The sequence below is a fragment of the Orcinus orca genome, chromosome 2 (genome assembly GCF_937001465.1).
Source record: "Orcinus orca chromosome 2, mOrcOrc1.1, whole genome shotgun sequence".
Taxonomy (NCBI): domain Eukaryota; kingdom Metazoa; phylum Chordata; class Mammalia; order Artiodactyla; family Delphinidae; genus Orcinus; species Orcinus orca.
Genome location: NC_064560.1, coordinates 127,543,730 through 127,564,869, shown reverse-complemented (window position 1 = coordinate 127,564,869; position 21,140 = coordinate 127,543,730). Strand labels below are relative to the sequence as shown.

The following is a 21,140-nucleotide window of genomic DNA, read 5'->3' as shown; positions in this document are numbered from 1 at the left end:
CTTCTGCACTGGAGATTCAATGAGTGGGTGGCTCCTGTGGACAGAGGCTGAGTCGGCACAGCCCCACGCAGAATGCTAGAGGTGAATGCCAAGTCGCCCAGGTTAAAATGTGTTGCTTCTGTGGAGCAGTAAACCAACTCGAGCGCGTGGCACATCCATACCTATCTTGTGGTGCCCTCCCCTCCCCGCCAGCTCTAAAGTGAGCCTGAATCAAGGGCTCATAAGACTGGTCTTCCATGGCTCGGGGCAAAGGCTTAGGGTTTCTGACATACCCAGGTCCTAAAGCGTCCAAATTCTGGTCCACCCTACTTACTGTCAGGGTCAGTACCAGGAGGAGGAGGTGGAAATGATCTTGGCTGTCTTTGCTCTAAACCAGAGCCTGTATGGGGATGGCTTAAGGTACCCAGTTCTCAACTAGGAACAAAAATCAAAGTCTGTGGAAGAAAATGAGAAAATCTGAAGCCGTAGTGGCCAAATGGGGCAGAGTCTGCAATAGGACCACAGAAAGAGACCTGTTCTTCCCCCCGACCCTCTAGCCCCTGGAGTAGACACATTCGCTCCTCTAATCATTCATCCCTGTATAGATACTCACATCTGAAATACAGAGCTCTGTGTATACGACTGCACCAACGAAGCAAGCAAGCACACCGTCAGAAACAGCAGCAGAACCATGTATAGAGAGAGCTACACGGACACACACAAATGCCAGAAAGAACGGGCCCCACGGGCATACAGGCACAAGGGCCGTGCCCCAGAGTCATCAACTACACTCCCGTTAAGTAAAAACACCCTCCAATACGTAGTAATTTTCTTCACACAACAGGAAGTAGGAAAAGCTTATAAACAGAGAAATGTAACCAGTGTCAAGAAGGGTGACCAAATGTTGACCATTAATCCATGGGAAAGGACCTTAAATTCCTCTGGTGTGGAGACACCATGTACATTCACAGTCGTGGACTGGAGCTGACTGAGTAGCTGTCCTTACCAGGAACCCTGTAATCTGGGGGACAGAAGAGCCTGGCTAGGGAGGGGAGGGAGGTAGAAGAGAAACCAGGAAGAAACTCTGAGGAAAATTTATATGAAACACAGGGATAAACTGTGCTGGGACCCTGTGTTACATGAAGGGCCAGGTATTGGGGAGCAACTAATGAGAAACCTGTAAGCCCTGAGGATGTCATTCTCAGTGAATTGAGTAAGGAAGAAATGTCCCAATTCCAACGAAGTTCTGGCTACAATAAGAAAGGCTACAGGCCCATCCTCAGGGGTTTACAGCATTACAGCGTGGATACAATTGTGAAAAGATGAGATGAAAAAAAAAGCCAGAGAGGATGTTCGTAGAAGACCTAGGCCAGGACTCGTTAAATCTGGGGAAAGACGGGAAGTGATCGATCCCCAGGGAAAGCCTCCCGGGGAAAGACAAACTCCCAGAAGAACATAAAATTGAGTGAGGACCCACCCACCCCATCATTCTCCTTCATATAGAGAATCCCCACAGCCTTCAGACAAAGGAGAGACAAGGGGTCAATGGCATTATTCCCTGCCAGTAGTCTGAGCCTCATGTTTCTTGCAGCTTCCAGTCATGGAGAGGTGTCTGGCTAGAGGCTAGTGGGGAAGCAGGTTGATTACAGGTGGACCAGAAAGAAAGTGACGGGGGAAAGGTGACCAGGATGGACTCATACTTCTCCCCAGCCATACACACACTCTTAAACAAACAGTGGCTAAAAGACTGGAACAAGTCATCAGCAGGAGCTCAGCACTGCCCCACATCCACAGTCCCTCCCTGATATCCCAACCTGCAGCATGTCTTCTCAACTGGCCTGGCCTCCGCTGGGCTCGCTCCTGGAGAGCCCCGCCCAGTGCTCAAACAGCAGCACCGGCAGCAACTCGCTAAGCATCAGCAGCAGGCCAGGCCCTGGACTCTGCCGACCCCTGCTTCCACTCCCCGGGACCCTGACCTGCCTCCAGAGAGAAGTGTAACCAGGACCCATCCCGTACCGAGCCACAGAATCCACACCCATCTGACCGGACCGCAGAGAGCAATCTCCCGACGACGCTCCTAACCTAGGGGTTCTCAGTGGTCTGGTTTCAGAAACAGGGCAGCCATCCATCAGAACCTGGAGGCCGAAAGTGTCCCGTAAGGGGTTCTTCTGTGATAACTCCTGCCAGTGAGAAGCATAGTTCTAACAAGTTAAATCTGCCTGCTTTGACCTCACAATCTCTCCTTTTCCTCCTGCTGCCCCCACCTAAAAACACACATCCCCACACCCCCCAACACATATATCCCATGCATGACCGCATAGACATTCATATGGTTGGGGGGGATGAAGAAAGATGTAAAAGGCGTGGGAAATCCAGACCTGATTAACTGTCCTACAAGGTGACTGCCATCTCTTAGAACAGTGTTTCTCAAAGTTTTGCCCACCTGCATCAATGGTCACCTGAGAACTTGTTCAAAATGCACATTCCTGGACCACACCTCAGACCGACTGAATCAGAAACTCTTGAAGTGATTCAGTGCTTTCTGGAGTCTGAGAAGCACTTATTTAGATCGCTCAGCCCTGTCTACATCTGCGACCTGCCCCCAACTCTCCAGCACCCAAGGCCTAACCCTGCTACGGCTGGGGCTGCCACAGGGGACTAGCTTCACCCCCAGATTATCCTCCTCATTACCCTGACATTTGGAAATCTATGTCTTCTGCTTATGGTGCCTATTCTTCAACAGGAGAAGAGTTACAAGCATCACCCTTGACTGAGTGCCTCCCTGTTTTCTCCTCTGCTGTGGAAACCACCTTGCTTCTTCTGAAGCTGCATCCACTTCCAGAGGTGCTGAAGTAAGAGAGACCCCAGGCCGGGCAATGGCATTACTCCCCTCTGAGCAGGTCCTACCCCCATCTGAGCTGCCCAGCCTCCCCTGACATCACCCAGAGCCACCAATTCTTCTACCTGAGTATCTTCCTAGTCACTGACTCACAGCCTCTGGCCACCCAGGAAGCAAGGAAAGCCCAACCTGCTAGGAGTTCTTCCACATGGAGGCCCAAGGTCCAATTTAGCAGGACTGCTGATGGCACTGCGTCTGGAGGTGTAGGGCTGGTCTGTGTCACCACAGATGCTGGGGTTCCGCTCCTAGGGGCCTTCCTCTCTTACCAGGGAGGGCTCATTGCTGATCCGTGGTCTCTCTTCCAGAGGTGGATTTCAAAGACAGGGAAATCTGTCCACCTCGAATTGGGAAGCCATAGAGAAATTCCTAAACACAAAACCTCCTTGAGTGGTCTTTCTGGAAGGACAAGTCCAAGTTGCCTTTGTCTTCCTAACACCTGCCGACCTCTCTAGGCCTAGAGCACATCTCCACCTTTCTAGGACTGTTATTGAATATGGGCCTTTTCACAAGGGAGAAAGAGCCAGTTCAACTCAACCACAGCTCAGCCAATCACAAGGCACAGGGAAGAACGAAATACACACAGGCACCAACTACCCCACTACCCAACAGCAAGGCCTGAGGGGCTCTCCTTCTTCCTACTCTTTCCCTTCCAATCTCTTCTGGCACCATCTTAGTGGCAGCATAGCTGGCTGGCCTCTCTGTAGGATCTCATTTTGCCCTCTTAGGATTTTTTTTTTTTTCTGTCCTTGCTCCCCAGAGAGGAATAGAGTCCACCAGCTTGGAGCCTTGGGCGTGACTCTTAAACGTGCCCTTGTCCCTCTGTGCTCCAGCTTCCCTTGGAATTCTGCTCAAACACAGAGTGGCACCATCTAAATCCCTTTCTTGGGCGTGGCAGGGGGTAGGAGGAGGGGGGTGGTGTCTGGTTGGAAGGAAGGCGGACTTGGGGTTGGCTGGAGAGCAAGGATTCAGCCCCTCTATTGAGGGTGTCCTCGGCTCCTCCCCAGCAGAGCTCCACCCGGCGCGTGGCACGGCTGTGTGCGCCACTCTCACTGCCACCAAGTGGCGGTCATGAGCATGTTTGGTGGCTTTGGGTTTGCCGCAGTGCCAGGATCTGAGACGGCGTTCACGTGCCAGTGCAGTGCTGCCAAGCGGGGCGGCATCTAGTTGGTTGGGTGCCAAGCGGCAGGAGCCAGGTGGTGATAGAGATGAAAGAGGGCTGGGGCAGAGGGAGGGGGAGGGGAGAAGGGCACCAGGGAGAAAACCAGACACTTCACTTGTTAGAGTGGAGAGTCCAAATGGGATCCGCAGAAAGGTGCCCTTCCCATTCTAGATCCCAGCTCACAAGCAAGCCCTTCCCTCCCCCGCAGACGCCCGCAGAGTAACATATACAGACCAGGCAAGGGGATCTGGCCATCTTTAGCAGGAAACTGGCTGGGGGCCAGGCAGGACTGCCAGCCTCTCCATCCTCCTTCCTTGGGGTCTTGGCAATGGCGTGTTTCCTCCTTTGTGTCCTCACGCCTCTCTCCGTCTGTCGCTCCACTCCCCACACCTAAGAGGGAATGGGAAGGAGGTCCCGGCAGAAAAAAGTCTGTTCTCCCAAAACAACTCTCTCTCTCTCTCTCTCTCTCTCTCTCTCTCTCACACACACACACACACACACACACACCATCTCTCCTCCTCCCTTCTCACTCCTGGCACAACAAGCCTCTCAAGCAGATTGGCAAGAGACACCGCCACCCTCCCCACTTCACACAACACCAGAGACTGTGCCAGGCTGCCTGGGCAGTGCCAGCACCGCCCACCTCCTGCCGGGTCCCCTTGCTTCTTCAGTGCTCTGACAAAGGGCCGGTCTGCCAGGTCTGCCAGCCCAACGAGCTCTCCCTGGGGAGCGGTGGGCACACCTCTCCTCTTGGCACTTCCCTGGCTACTCTCTCCACCACTTCACTTTCCCAGACTGGAAGAGGACCAATCACCTCAGAGCCCGACCATTTCCCAGAGCTGAGCTCTAGAAGGACAGCGACACCAGGAACTCATCCCTGCCCCTCCTCTCTGCCCCCTGGGGCCCGTTCCCACGGACCCCGCTTGGGGCGCCAGCCTGACGGATGTGATGCCAATGGCTCCCGGGTCCCGAGCCTTCCTCCCAGAGCACCAGGACTCCTGCCGCTGCCCCCTCCCCATTCGCCTCCTTCCATCTCTGCGGGCATGAGGGTGGCAGCCGCAGTGCCCATGCCTGCAAGCAGGCAGCATGAAGCAACTCAGGCACCCTCCTTCTGTCCTCCCAGGCCCCAAACCTCTCCCCTCCTTCTTCCACTCCATCCCTCTGTCATTCTGGTTGGACACTAGGTTGGCAACCGCAGTGCCAACCCCCACCCATGCCCAGGAGGCTCACATACAGCACGCGCTTAGGCGTACATGTACACGCGCACACACACACACACATACACACACACGGCCCCTTGAGTGCCAGGCAGCGGTGGCAGACACACAGCAATGCATAGTGACTGGTATACCCGAGAGGCAGCCAGATTCGGCACCTGATCCAGCACCCATTTGGGATTGGGTGGGGAGGCGGGCGGGCAGGCGGGCGGAAGGAAGGGTGATGGAGGCAGGCGATGGCCCTAGGTTGGCAGCCGATGGAGCTGGGAGAATGGAGGGAACAGATGCTCTTTGCCCAGCATCCCTCCCTCTCTCTCTGAGATCAGTGCCAAGCTGGGGGGATGGGGAGAGGGAGGATGGGGGAAGGGTGGCATTTGGAAGCTGGCAGGCGGGGGGAGCTGGGTCCGCCCAGGCTGGGCAGTGCCGGCACTGGCTGCCGCCTCTCCACTCTGCCATCTGTCTCGCTTCTCTCCCCACCCCCTTTCTCTCTCTTTCTCTCTCTCTCTCTCTCCTTCATCCGCAGCAAAAGGAAAAGAGGAAAACAGGGTCCTCATCCGCCCACACCCAACCTCTGCCGGACCCCTCTGCTGCTCCCACAACTCACCACACCACACCACCACCAAGCCATCTGTGCTCTCTCCTCCTGGCTCAGTCACCTTCTTTCCTTCGCCTCGCCCTCACACCAAAACGGGTGCAATGTTTTTAAAAAATAGATACATATGTATTTTACAAAGCAACTTAAAAGGAAAACCATTTTCTTTGGGAATGTCGTGTCCTTCTGAGTCTGGGTCCTCGGTGCCAATGTTTATGGCAGGCAGAGGGAGGGGACCCTGTCCTCAGCTGGTGCCCATGAATCCCATGCCAGGGAGGAGGGGTGGCTGGGGTGGGGTGGGGGCGGGGTGGGGTATCGGGAGAGCTCTCTTCTCGCTGCGCCTGTGGTGCTTTCTTTTTTTTTTTTTTCCCTCTTCCACTTCCGGAGCAGCTTCAAATAGATCTAGAGCCTTCCCCACCCCCAGTTCCCAGGGCCCCTGTGCCCTTCTCTCCCTGCTTTTGATTTTATTTCTCGATCACCCTTTCCTTTTGTGTGTGTGTGTGCGCGTGTGTGTGTGTGTACGTGTGCGTGCGTGTGAGTGTTGCATCCACGGCAGTGGGCACCGTGCCAGCCACCGCACAGCCATCTGCGATGCCTTCTGCAGCCTCTGCTGTTTCTCCCTGTCACCTCCAGCCCCCAACTCCCCTGCACCCCAGCTCCCCACCCCCAGTCCCCAATCATTAATTAGCTACTGAATTAATTAAATCGGGAATGCTAATTAACATTCCTAAAGGGCAGGCTGCCAGGCTGGGGGGGCAGAGGGAGTGTGAAGAGGAGACTGGGATGGGGGAGGAGGAAGGAGAGTTTGTCTGCTTAGCAGAGCAGCTGGGAGACAGAAAGAATCCAAAAGAAGGATGAAGGAGAAGGAGGGCAGAGTGACAAGACAGAGGCATGGAAAAGGGCGTGTAAAAACTGAGTCCAAGTGAGAGTGACCCAGCCTTTCCTGCCCAAATGAGACACAGCCGACTCCTCGTCCCCGCCCAGCCTGGACAAGTATATATTCCTAGGGGGCGGACTCTGGCAGCTTTCTTCCCTGTCTCTTACAGAAAACCAACCCCAAACCTGAGTCAACAGCTACTACCTGGTCCATCCAGCCCCAGTGACCCTCAGACCAGGTCACCAAGACCAGACTCTGGGCTCAGAGGAGCCCTCTTGACTTGGCCTTCGCTACCCCTTGTCAAGGTCGGGGGCACTCTGTGAGTGTCTGCTGCTGGGAGAATGGGGAAGCGTATGGGGAACCGTGAGGGGTGTCGATTCAACAGCAGTTCACTGAGGATCACCGGCACTGCCTGCGAGGCTGCCCTAGGAAGACCGTGACACAAGACAGTCTGTCTTTAGGATTCCAGTGTAGGAAAAGTGGACACCCCTACCACCTTGAAGATCAAGGATGTGGGAAAAAGCGAGTAGCGGCATCTAACTTTGAGTTGTTGTTTTTAAAGAAAAAGAGATGTCAGTATAGTGAAACTTCATTTTCGGGGTGCTCTATGACACATGAATCCGATGAGATGCTCCTTAGAAAAATGGATCTCGGGACTTCCCTGGTGGCACAGTGGTTAAGAATCCTCCTGCCAGTACAGGGGACACGGGTTCGATCCCTGGTCCGGGAAGATCCCACATGCCGCGGAGCAACTAAGCCCACGCACCACAACTACTGAGCCTGCGATCTAGAGTCCACGAGCCACAACTATCGAGACTGCGGGCCCCAACTACTGAAGCCTGCACATCCCAGAGCCCGCGCACTGCAACTACCGAGCCCACACGCCGCAACTGCTGAAGACCATGCACCTGGAGTCCATACTCTGCAACAAGAGAAGCCACCGCAGTGAGAAGCCCGCGCGCCGCAACGAAGAGTAGCCCCTGCTCGACACAACTAGAGAAAGCCTGCACGCAGCAACGAAGACCCAATGCAGCCATAAATAAATAAGTAAATAAATAAATAAAAGAAAAATGGATCTCACAATCAAATTATTTGGTATATACTACATATTCTCCCTCTTAAGAGATTCAAGATGCATACTGGTGTGTTAAAGGCTCTGAGAAATCTTGTAAAAAAAAAAAAAAAGAAACTGTTGAATGCATTTAACCCTGATTGTCAAACTCACTGGACGCTGGAACCCTCATTTTAATATTAGAAACTGTTGAATGCATTTAACCCTGATTGTCAAACTCACTGGAACCTGGAACCCTCATTTTAAAATTTTCTAATTTAATGAATTTTATTCCCACAGAAGCAGTGTCCCACTTATAGGGAAAGCTCTGTCAAGTGATCAGGGGTGGTCCTGGCCTAGAAGCTGGCAGATGGATGAGCTGGCCCCAGGTATCACATTCCATAAACAAAGCGCAGCACCCAAGCTCTCGCCTTCCAAATGTAATACAACAAGGTACCAAACCGCCTTGTGGCAGAGAAACTAAATCACTCTTAGAATCACAGACCTGTATTTTCAGAGCTGGAAAGACACCTTAGCAACCATTAAGCCTAATCCCTTAATTTTAGAGTAAAAGGAACTGAGACTCAGAGAGGTGAAGTGATTTGTCCAAGGTCACAAAGCCACTAAACAGTAGCGTTGATGTTAGGACGGAGATTTCTTGACCTTTAGCCTAGCTCTGTTCCTCTATTTTCTGTTGTTAAAACTTCAGGACACGGATTTCCCTGGTGGTGCAGCGGTTAGGAATCTGCCTGCCAATGCAGGGGACATGGGTTCAATCCCTGGGCCGGGAAGATCCCAAATGCCATGGAGCAACTAAGCCCGCGAGCCACAACTACTGAGCCTGCGCTCTAGAGCCCGGGAGCCACAACTACTAAAGCCCACGCGCCTAGAGCCCGTGCTCCACAACAAGAGAAGCCACCGTAATGAGAAGCCCGTGCACCGCAACGAAGAGTAGCCCCCGCTCGCCACAACTAGAGAAAGCCCGCACACAGCAATGAAAACCCAACACAGCCAAAAATAAACAAATAAATTTTTTTTAAAAAGTCAAGATAATATTAAAAAAATAAAATAAAAAATCTTCAGGACAAGGCCAGCACGAGGTTTATCACAAACATACTATTTAAAAGCTTCACCCAGACTCCCTTTTTCCTCTGGGACTAAGGCCTGGGCCTGTCTTTTCCACCCTGCCTTGGCCCTCACCACCCCCCACTCCCTTTGGAACCCTGCAGCATCTACCTGCCTCTGGAGAGTCTATTCCCAAAGGAGTGGGGATGGGGGCAGGAGTTCGTGCTTTACAGACTCTCCCTAAGTGTTCCTGATATCCTGGGTTCAGAACATCAGCACTAAGCCATCTCTGCCCTCCCTTCCAGGATACCCCCGACCCCACTATGTATCACTGGTATCAACACAAGGCTTCTACTCCCATCCCAGCCTCAATCCCAGTCTGGTCAGGAAACCCCAAATGTCTCCTGGGACACCTCCTGCTGTATTCCTAGCAACTTTCCCTTTTCTTGTCCTTCTCACTTTGGCATCTGGAGTCCCTGAGGTTGCTTAGCCTGGCCATCAGAGTCCTCAACAGGAGAGGCTGTCTTCAACCTGCAGGGACACACATCTCATGAGAGTGAGGAGACCCTCAGAGACCTCAGGAACCACGGCTTTCCCGAGCTTCTGAACATCCACCGTCCCGCCACAGCGTGGGCCCATCTTTTCCAGCACAGCCCTTTGGGGAGCTGATGGACAATGGAGATGGATGGAGTCTAGCTCATTTCAAAGGTTGAGAACGCTATTAAATTGGGTTTTTTTGGCCATGCCATGCAGCTTGTAGGATCCTAGTTCCCAGACCAGGGATCGAACCCAGGCCCTCCGCAGTGGAAGTGTGGAGTCCTGACCACTGGACTGCCAGGGAAGTCAACCTGTTAAATTGGTTTTGCTCTCTGGGTCCTGCTGTGTGAACGCTGCCCAGTTCACGGCCACCCTCCCGGTACAGAAACACACCCACAACTTCACAAGAGTGATGACTCTCTTCACAAGATAGCTCGCCACACCATCGGAAAGACAGAAGAGCTCTGAAATACAATTCTGATTTGCGGAAGAGGTCTACGTCCAAATTTGCAGGAATCACAAGGTCCCTTGGAGCTCCAACCTAAGAGTCTGTAAGAGAACTGGCTGACCCCTCTCCTCCTTCCCTCCCGTGTACCTGACAGGATGGCCTTTTGTCACTGGGCTCACAGAGCCGCTTCAGAGTGTGCCCCCACTGTCCACCTGCTGACTACTCCCGCGGCTGAAGAATGATCTGATAAAGGGGGGGACAAAGTGGAGTCAACTACCCAACCAGGGAGGGCAAGAGGTATGACCTAGATGTGCTCACAGGTCACATTTTTTAAAGAAAGCATTTTAGGGCTGCTTTTATCCCTGGGGAACATCTTTGCTAAATTGTCCCCTCTCAGAGGTCAGTGAGAGAGGCCAAAGTCCAGCCTTCCAGGGTCATGGATTCCAAGCCAGTTCACTTTCCCTTCTAGAGTCTGTTTTATCTCCCCAACACCCAGGCACTGAGCCATTATCAGTAGCAGAGGCACTCCGAGCTGCAATATAAATGATGATTATTCTATTATCAAATAATGTTGCCAAGCCTGGCCGCTCCCTCCAACGGTGGCGGCAGAGGCGAGCTACAAAATTCAACATTGATAAACCGTATATGGTCTTCTAGAACCACCCCTCTGCCTGAGAGCCACTCTCTAAGGCTCCCACCATTAGCAGCAAAGAAGGGGGAGAGACTGGTTAGCGATGGCCTCTGGGGGGTGGGACCCTCGGGGAAGATGAAAAGTCCTCCAAGCCCACCATTTCCACAGCCCAACGTGAACCCCCCTACCCTTCAGGAGGGTTAATCTCAAACAAAACTCCCCAGAAAAATCTAACACTAGTGAGCATGAAGGGGAACCACAGTGTGATCCCATCTCTGCCACTCCTTCAGTGTGGCACTGGACTTCCTGTATTCCTTCTGGCGCTGACCTTTTCCAATTCTGCAGCTCAGCTCATGTCTTCTAAGGCTACTGTCAGATTTCTTTTTGGTCCTGAGCACTAAAAAAAATTAGGGTCATGGTAGTAACTTTTCTAGGGAAATGGCTTAAGACCTTGAGCCCCAGACTGAAGGGCACACCAGATCTGCTCCCCACTGCAGGACCTTTGCACTGTCTGTTCTCTAAGGCGGGTGCATTTCCCTAGACAACTGCACACCCAGCCACCCCGCCCTCCCTCCTGCCCTTTGCTCAGGAGGTCTACTTGACCTCACATTTAATACTGACTCCTGACCCCACCCAGCCCCTTTACCCTGCTCTGCTTTTCCTTTTTTCCATTGCATTTATTACCTTCTATCTGACTTACTTGTTTTATTGTTTATTTTCTACTTCTCGCCTCTGGCAGGTAGGGATCTTGGCTTTGTTCAAGAATGTATCCCACCTATAATAGTGCCTGACACACAGGAGGAGCTCGATAAGTATTGGAATGAATGAAGCTAAGGTTAAAAGGGTACATGTTTCGGTCGGCCCCATCTGACTAATTCCATCACCTGGGGCTGGGTTTCTACCTTCTGGCAAGAGGGCTGATGAATACCCCACATCCTCCTCTGTCTCCATCACTGCCTACAGAACATGCCACTCAGGAAAACCTGGATGTTTAAGTGGGATGTTTCCTGCTGAACCTTGAGCACTTTCCTGACCAGTGCTCAATGAGGCTGCTGAGCCCTCCTCCACAGACTTTAGTCCCCTACTCCAGGCCACCCCATACTAAAACACCAACCTCTACAGCCCTGATTCTCCAACTGGAGTAAGCACAAGAGTCACCTGATACGCTTCTTTACAATGCTTATTCCCAGGTCACCTTTCCAGAGACTCTGATTCAATAGGACAGGGGAAGGACCCAGAAATATGCATTTAACAACTCTCCCCATTCCCCAAGGTGATTGTAATAACAGGTATTGTTTGGGCCACACCTTGAGGAACTCTGGTGCAGACCAGAGCTAGGTGACTTACTAAGTCACCATTTTTCTGTCTCTTCTCTAAATCTACCTAACTCTAGTATGTGGCTCTGCCTAGGATTAGGACCAGAAGAAATGGACCTGTGAGGTGGGCGTGCCACTTTCTTTCCCACCAGAAATGCAACAAATTAAAACTGCACTTGGAGAAACAAGAAGAGAAACTGAGGAAGTGGAGGAAGGCAGCAGTGTGGAGCTAAGGTGAAGCACGCCCACAGGTAAGGGCACACACCAGAGTGTCTTAACTCTGTACCTTACTTTTTTTTATATATAAATTTATTTATTTTTGGCTGCATTGGGTCTTCATTGCTGCATGCAGGCTTTCTCTAGTTGCGGCGAGCAGGGGCTACTCCTCATTGCAGTGTGTGGGCTTCTCGTGGTGGCTCTTCTTGTTGCGGAGCACGGGCTCTAGGCACGCGGGCTCAGTAGTTGTTGCGCGTGAGCTCAGTAGTTGTGGCTCGTGGGCTCAGTACTTGTGGCTCACGGGCTTCAGTAGTTGTGGCTCACGGGCTCAGTAGTTGTGGCTCGTGGGCTCTAGAGTGCAGGCTCAGGAGTTGTGGCGCACAGGCTTAGTTGCTCCGCGGCATGTGGGATCTTCCTGGACCAGGGCTCGAACCTGTGTCCCCTGCATTGGCAGGCGGATTCTTAACCACTGCACCACTAGGGAAGCCCTGTACCTTACATTTTGACAGCCTCTTTAGCAGTTAGGTGTGAAGTTTAAATATCTCATCTTGGAAAGTAAGCAGATAAAAATGAGCATGTCTTCTAGAGCCCGTGCTCCGCAACAAGAGAAACCACAGCAATGAGAAGCCCGTGCACCGCAACGAAGAGTAGCCCCCGCTCACCGCAACTAGAGAAAGCCCACGCGCAGCAACGAAGACCCAACACAGCCAAAAATAAATAAATTAATTTGTTTTAAAATGGTCTTTTGGGAAGGGGTAGTGTGAAAAAATAAAATATGATCCAGAAAGGCAGATAAAGGTCTAGAGCACAGGGTGCCTCAGTGAAGAGGGATCTGGCAGCCATGCTAGTCAGCACAGGATACAACAGTTCCCGACAGAAGGTCGGGAAGGAGAGGGGGTGAGTGTGGCCAATTTCCTCCATCCAGGGCAATCTCTGCACAGAATTTAGCCATAAGGGAGCCAAGGATTCCCAGGCATTTGCATCTCTTTGCTGAGGCCAGAGCCTCAGCCTTGTACCTTCCAGTTTTACCCCCTCCTCCCTTTTTCCCTCTGCAGATTGCAGAAAAATCCCAGAGCCCAACCAGACATTTTCCTCCCAGCAGCTCCTGGTTAGGAGGAAACAGAGTTGGCCAATAGGATGCTGGCTCAAATCAGCCTCATCCATTTGGGAGTCCTGGCCAGCCAGAGCCGGCAAGCACAGTTGGAAATAAGGGAGGAACTCAAAGTACATTCCTCCCTGCTCACAGCCAGAGCTAGATCCAGGATCACCAGTTTGCTGCCAGTTTTGATAAGCTGGTCAATTAAGCCTCTCCAACTGAATACTGCCTCCTATCCTGTACCTCTGTAGGGTTTCTGTCCCAATTATCACTCTATACACAAAGAAGAACAAAGAAGAATGTGTATGGAGGGGAGGGAAGTAGGAGGTGGTGGCATGTTTTTTCTTTTCCTTTTTAAGATAAAGAATGAATGAAAAAAAGCCTGCATTGTGGGGTGGTAGAAAGGAAACTGGGCTAAAAGTCAAGAAATCTAAATCAGGGTCTGGCTCTGCTACTCACAACTCATGAACTTGTGCTGTCCATGTCACTCCCTGAACCAGTCTCTTCATGCAAATGAGGGTGCTGGCCCATGTGATAACCACATGTACAAAGTACCTTCTATATGACAGGTATTATGAGAAATGCTTTATACTTATTTCCATTCCTCGTAAAATTCTATGAAGTAGTTATTATCTTCATTTTGCAAACGAAGCAACTGAGGCTCAGAGAAGATAGGTGACTTGCTAAAAGCTATGCAGCTAGGGAGTCGAGTTTCAAGGTCAGGTTTTTTCAGATCCCAAAACCCATTAAGCCATATGCTATTGCTAAACGACCTCCAAACTTCCTTCCAGATCTAATGCTCTGGAATTTCTTGAATGATCCCTGTCACTTTTTTCTTCATTCATCAGTTCATGCCATCAAGATCTGGAAGCTAGGGACTTCCCTGGTGGCGCAATGGTTAAGAATCCACCTGCCAATGCAGGGGACACGGATTCGAGCCCTGGTCCGGGAAGATCCCACATGCCATGGAGCAACTAAGCCCGTGCGCCACAACTACTGAGCCCGCATGCCACAATTACTGAAGCCCAGAGCCCATGTTCCGCAACGAGAAGCCACTGCATCAAGAAGCACGCGCACTACAACGAAGAGTAGCCCCTGCTCACTGCAACTAGAGAAAGCTCAGGCGCAGCAACAAAGACCCAACGCAACCAAAAATAAATAAATAAATTTATTAAAAAAAAAAAGAAGATCTGGAAGCTAAATTACCCAATTGTACTTTCTATGGCCACAGAGGCAAACACTCCAAATTATTCAAGGACCCCAGATCCCCAGGGCTTCAAGAGGCTCTTACCCCTCCACATGTTTATTCTTCCATTACTCACATAGGAGAAAAATCAAGCCTTAGGAATAGAAGGCTTCCTGAATTCATCTTTCTTTTTCCTCTGATAATTATTAAAGCAACTGAACTTTTTTTAATTTTTATTTTTGGCTGCGTTGGGTCTTCGTTGCTGCACGCGGGCTTTCTCTAGTTGCACTGAGCGGGGTCTACTCTTCGTTGCGGTGCGCGGGCTTCTCATTGCGGTGGCTTCTCTTGTTGTGGAGCACAGGCTCTAGGCGCGCGGGCTTCAGCAGTTGTGGCTCGCGGGCTTAGCTGCTCCGTGGCATGTGGGATCTTCCCGGACCAGGGCTCAAACCCGTGTCCCCTGCATTGGCAGGCGGATTCTTAACCACTGCGCCACCAGGGAAGCCCAAGGCAACTGAACTTTTTAATGTATCAAACAATGTTTATTTCTTCTCATTTAATTTTAGAATTGTTTGTTTCTCATTGTTGTTTACTTATTCCTGTGTATGTGATCCAAAAGACGGCAGGGCAGGCCCATTTTCAGTCTGGGTGCCAGCCAAAGCTGCCCTATGATCAAGAGGCCTCTTGATGAACTGATGGTGATCCCGCCCTTTAGTGGCTTCCACTCAAGGTAGCCTGACCCACACATTCTGAACAGGTCACAAAAATGTGGAATAACAACAGCTAGTAAACAAAGAAAGTGTTAAAGCAGAAAATAAGCAGTTCGTTGAAACAAAGTGTTATGTAATTCTTCAACTTGCCTCTCCCTGTGCCAATAGGTAATTGAGATAAGTCACTCTGGCTGTAAGCAGGGTTATGCCTGAACCACTGCAGACCTATCACTGATTGCAGGAGGGAGATGCAGACAGGCATGAGGATGTTCCAGAAGAGACACAAGATTTAGCCTCTTAAAAAAAAAAAAAAAAAAGTCTATGTATGTCAGAGAACAGGCCCAGGACAGAGGTCAAAAATAATAGGGGAAAAGTTACCCTAGAGTTTAATCAAAAGAGATCTGTCAATATTTGGCCTGTTCTGCAAGAGACTATCCAGAAGAAGCAATTAACATAAAGCAAATTCAGGGGAAGAGCTGCAGCGTGTCCTGTGCTGGCAAGGGAAATGGCACTCTCACAGGCTGCCGGTGGAAGTATAAACTGGCTTATTAGCCTTTTCGGAGGGCAACTTCAGTCTCTATTAACATTTCAAACTTCTATCCAGCAATTCTACTTCTAGACATTTATGAGAAAAATAATTTAATACTCTTTACAACAACAGTGTTTAGAATAATTCCCATCATTAGGGAAATAGTTACATAAACTATAGACATTATGTAGCAGTGAAAAAATTGAGAAAGACCTTTAGGTAGAGATATGGAAAGATTGAAGATATATTATTAAGATAAAAAAGCAAGTTATAAAACCCTATGTATAGTGCGCTCCCATTTATGTAAAAATAAAGTAACTATAAAACACTCACAAAACCATGTATTTCTGTACATACATAAATACATGGAAAAGAATCCATAAGATATACATGAATTTGATAATAGTGGTTGTAAGAACTGCAGTGAAAATCAAAGGGGTTTCCCTTATCTGTATTGTTTGAAACCTGCTTTAGAAATGTATTCATGTGTAGTAAATAATGACCAACAAAAACACCCTCTAAAAATGAACTAAATTATGTATATATAGATATATACACCTTTATATATGAAATGAAAGATGTTCAAGGTATGTTTTTAGTGTAAAAAGCAAGTTACCAAACACCAGGCATAGTATAATCTAATGATGAGGGTGGAAGGTAGAGGGTAATGAACATCAGCCTGGAGTAAGAGGCCTGAGTTCAAATCTTCACTCTGCCACTTAATGGTCCCTTGATTGTGGGTAAGCTGCTTAATCTTTCCAAAGCCTTGGTTTAAGAATTACCTAGTACATGGAGTGCTATGGGGTTTAAGTGAGAATGTATAAAAAGTACTTTCCACAGAGCCTGGCACAGGTAAGCACTCAATAAATGGTGACCATTATTTGTATTAATAATAATAAATTCAGTATCAAAAATTGGATCTCTGAGATCATTCCAAAGAGAATCTATGATACTTGATGATTTAGTTGTAACATTAATCATTATTTTTTTTAAATTACTAATTCTGTGAGTTTTAGTCATTAAATTTTAGACCTGAAAAGAATCCCAAGAATTCATCTAACGTGATGGTCCCAAATCTGGCTGCATAGTAGAGTTAGCTAGAACGCATTAGGGGAGGAAAAGAGACATTCCAAGGTTCCACTTCAGACTAGATTAGAATTTCCGGGAGGTGGGATCAAATGATCTCTTTATTTACAAACGTTCTTTATCTATACATGTGCTTATACATGCATTGAACACCTCTGGGGAGGGAAATGAGGGACAAAGGTACAAAGGAAATTACATTGTATTCCCTTTTGTAGTGTTTACATTTTTTACCTACTCAAAAAATAAACTCTTTTAAGGAATATAGGGACTTCCCTGGTGGCGCAGTGGTTAAGAATCCGCCTGCCAATGCAGGGGACATGGGTTCGAGCCCTGGTCTGGAAAGATCCCACATGCCACGGAGCAACTAAGCCTGTGCGCTACTACTGAGCCTGCGCTCTAGAGCCTGTGTGCCACAACTACTGAGCCCGCGAGCCACAACTATGGAAGCCTGTGCGCCCTAGAGCCCTGCTCCGCAACAAGAGAAGTCACCGCAATGAGAAGCCGCGCACCGCAACGCGGCTACAAGAGTAGCTACAAGAGTGGCCCCCACTCGCCGCACCTAGAGAAAGCCCACAGGCAGCAACAAAGACCCAACACAGCCAAAAATAAATATTTTTTTTAAAAAATTAAAAAAGAAAAAATAAAAATAATCATAACCTCCTTCAGGTGAATCTAATGCAGTCACTCCACAGACCAGAATGGTGGTCTTTATCCTTTGGCCCAGAAATTCCATTTCAGAAAATTGCAAAGACTCTGTATGAAGATGTGGGTAGCTGTCACAGAAGGAAAATACAACGACAAACCTGCAAACATCATAAATGTCTAACAAAAAGAAATGATCTTATAAATTATGGTATATACATGATGAGATATTACGTGTTGATTAAGTATTTTTTAATCCGACTTTTTAATAGCATAAGAAAATACACCACTACGCTAAGTGAACAAAACAGGGTACAAATGTGTACAAATGGCCTAACCATAATTTTGGAGTGGGAAGATGGTGAGAAATGTCTATAAAACAGTAAAAGGAAATACAGTACATATAAAAATAAGCCTATGTCCTTTCCTCTGCACTCCACTGCCACTCCTCAGCCCCGGCCCCTCTTTAGGAACTGGCTTAGAATCCTATTGAGGAGCCTAAGCACTATTATACTGTGTAGTGACCTCCCTTGGGCATTACATAATTATCTTACTCATCATCACACTTATTGTAACTTTTTGTGTCCTCCCTCCAGAGGACAAATATTTACCACAACTAGGAATGTCACAGACTCTAAAGCAACTATTATACCTTGATATATGGCTCTATGCCAATTCAACACATTTGCCGAACAGCTGGGAATGTGTAAGGCTTTAGGCTAGTGCTACGTGTACCTCACTTTAAAGACCTGGATTTCTGCCCTCAAGGAGCTAGCATCCCATCTCTGTGGACAGCTAAGACACATATATAAGAAAGAGTAAGTAACAATATAAGAGGACACAAAAGCAGCACAGGGAATAGGTGCTACAAGGAGTTCACATCCATTTGCACATAGACACACAAAGTGAGTTACTGCCCTTTATTATATATTCTTTATTTCCCCTTTGAACCAAAATATAAACCCCTTAGATGTAGCAGTTCTATCTCATCCCTTATTTTTATATCTAAACCTAATGCCTAGTTTGTCTGGCAGATAGTAGGTGCTTAATAAATGTTTCTTAATGACACTCTTTACTCTGCACAGTTTAACATGCAAACTTTTGAGTGAATTAATTACTGCGGTATGAGTAACAGTGGGGAATGCCGTCTAAGTGAACGGTGGTTAGGAGAGTAGACATGATAGAACTTGCTCCTGGTGTATTTCAGACTGAAAACGGTTGGGAAACACTGGGATAGCTGCCATCAGGAGGCTCTGCTAACCCAAGGGACTCCTCCCAGACTTCAGTTCTTTGGTGAAGGGCTAGACAGGGAGGAGTCTCAATCTGCATTGAATACAGTCTCCTTTACTTTTCAGAGGAGAAAAACGATGACAAGCAAGATGTTCCTCTTTTTTTCAGGTCGGATCACAGTAGTGACCTTAACAGAATCTTCAGTGCCAACCACACCCTTGTCAATGCACACCCCAGCCTCCCTTCTTCTGCTCCATATACATCTGCAGCTCTTCTCTTGTCTCTCCAGCCCTCGGTCAAGGACAGAAGCCATGCTAGCCATCAGACAGTCATCTCTTTGAAATCCTAGCTAGGAATCAGTGCACTAAACACCCCAGGGAAGTAATTATCTGATTTGAAGAGAAGGCTCATCCCGAAAATGTTGACTGGACCACAGAGATCAAACTCAAAGTTCACCCTGAATGCAAGGAGGAAAGGGAACTGAGAATGAATCCTGAATTTTCCTATCCTGGATGTTCTTGGTTCTCCAGGACACAGTACACATTTAAGGATTAATGTGTCTATCTAGAAAAAACCTTCAAAGTTCATCCGGCTTTGGGCAAACTTTAACCATTCTAGACAGATAAGAATTTATCTCCCAAAGAGTTCCTTTACTAGAGCATGTCACTGACTTGCAAGGAGGAAGTTCTCCTTCATTTCTAACCTAAAGTACTCTTATTAAAATTGAGATTTATTTCTTTAGAAGACGTTCAAGGCAGCAAATTAGCATCCTCTATATCATTATTTCTCAGGTTATTCATGCATGCTAATGTTTGAGACCCACAGCTCTACCTCTAACCTTTAGAAGCTTCAAGACACTCTCATTTCTCCAATGTTCCTAATTCTAATTATTCTCTTCAATAGGCTCCACTCTCCATGATTTCCCTTCTCTGTCTCTTCACACCTCCCTCAGATTTCTTTCTGCTCTTAGATTGTTCTTTCCTCTTCAACCCTTCAGCCCCCTTTCCATCCCTAAGTCTCCTATCCTAAATGGACAGAAGCTTTACCACCTCCTACTTTTCTGACCTAGCATTCTTCCCTGTAGGAATGTTAATTAGCGTGTGGGATTTAATTAATTCAGCAGCTAATTAAAAATGGGAGAGGAAGAGTGGGAGAGGAGGCGGGTGGGAGAGACAGAGCCCGCCTCAGTGCAGAAGGCACCGCAGATGGTTCTGGGTTGGTTGGCACCATGCCACCGCCCTCCAACCCTCCCCCCCAACAGCACGCAAGGCGACGGGGGAGGGGCAAAAGTGAGGGGCACAGCCTGGCAGAGCCTCTAGACAGACACATTCAGTCCTGCCGCCGCTTTGTGCTGGGGAGAGACAGAAAGAGGGAGAAGACGAGAGACGAGAGAAAGGGTGGGAGAAACAAGAACAGACCACACTCAGGAAAAGCCAAACAAGGGGGCGCCGGAGCCGAACGACCGGGAGAAGCGAAGGGGAGAGCTGTTTATCCCCAAAGACAGCCAGCGTCTTGGGGTTCCCTGGCTCCTGAGGACAAGATGGGGAAAGACAGCCACTGATCCTCTGGAGAAAAAGGGACCGCCTACTCTGACAACCAGGGACCCACTCTGCAGCCATTCTTCCCATAGCATGCTGCTTCTTCAGTATGGGCAGGCGATGAGGAAGACGGCTACTGAAAATGAAAGACGGGGTGGGGGTGTGTGTGCGTGTGTGGAGAGAGAGCGGGCGCAGATGGGCGACGGTGAGCAAGTGGACGAGAAGGAGATTTAAAGGAAGAGGAATGAAGGGTATTCATGAAGGGAAGGGAGAAGTGGGACAAGGTGAAGGAGAAGAAATAATGGAGAAGAAAGAGGAGGAAGTCAGGGGCAGAGCCATGCTTTGTTTGCCAAGAAGGATAAAGAGGGCTGGAGTGTCTGTGCAGAGGACTTCCACATTTGATCCCGCCCAGCCTAGGCCAGGCAGGGGGGTACGGAGGCACTGCAGGGAGGGGGCACGAGCAGATCCCTCTGAGGGTCAACAAAGGTGCCGGAGACAGGGGACTCATCCCATAGGATCTTCCTAAATTCTGGATACTTCTGCCACACCAGGAATTTATCAAAAGCAATGGAGAAGAGCTTCCAAATGAACACAAAAGGAGGCTAGGATGACAGGAGGCTGCAGAATCTGATTCCAGGAGCTCCAGCGGGGAGATGGGTGAGGAATGGGATTTTTAGCAGCACCCAGCAGGCTCTTTAAGGGTGTCACCTGACACTCTGAGGGAAATACAGCCATTAGGGGATCAATTTGAGGACTTGAGGGATGAGAAAGAGAGGAAAGGCTGGGTTTCAGAAAGCACCCTTTTGGTGGGAGGCATCTAGGAAGCTTTGGAGCTTAAAGCCTTGGGAGGGAATAAAAGGGCAAGAGAAACCTGCCATCAGCAATAGATTACTTAAGACTTGACTGAAAGAAACTGAGAAGGAGGGTATGAAGCCAGATGAATCTTCTCTGGTGTTAACTGCCACAGAACTGAACGCAATGGCAGACAAGGGTCATTGTAGCTAAGAGACAGGGTTTTCCTGGCTAGGAATTCTGATTTGATCTCTTTACCACCTAGTGCTTTCTGCAAGAGCTAGCAGTGAGTGAATCGAAATTGGGGAAGAGGAAGTAGACACTCAAGGGCTTTTTATTCTCCAGAT

At 49.0% G+C, this 21,140-nt stretch overlaps 1 protein-coding gene across 4 annotated transcripts in view; it reads right to left on the bottom strand.

Moving 5' to 3' along the window:
- NGDN (neuroguidin) overlaps positions 1–21,140 on the bottom strand; it is a 53,318-nt gene that overhangs the window by 16,102 nt on the left and 16,076 nt on the right. For 3 of the 4 annotated variants that reach the window (XM_049706975.1, XM_033411603.2, XM_033411605.2), the window contains one exon: positions 4,272–4,427. In XM_049706975.1, the coding sequence (XP_049562932.1) occupies positions 4,272–4,427 (156 nt within the window). Of the gene's footprint in view, positions 1–4,271; positions 4,428–18,896; positions 18,921–21,140 lie in introns of those variants that run through there. The other variant, XM_033411604.2, reaches the window with a different exon arrangement.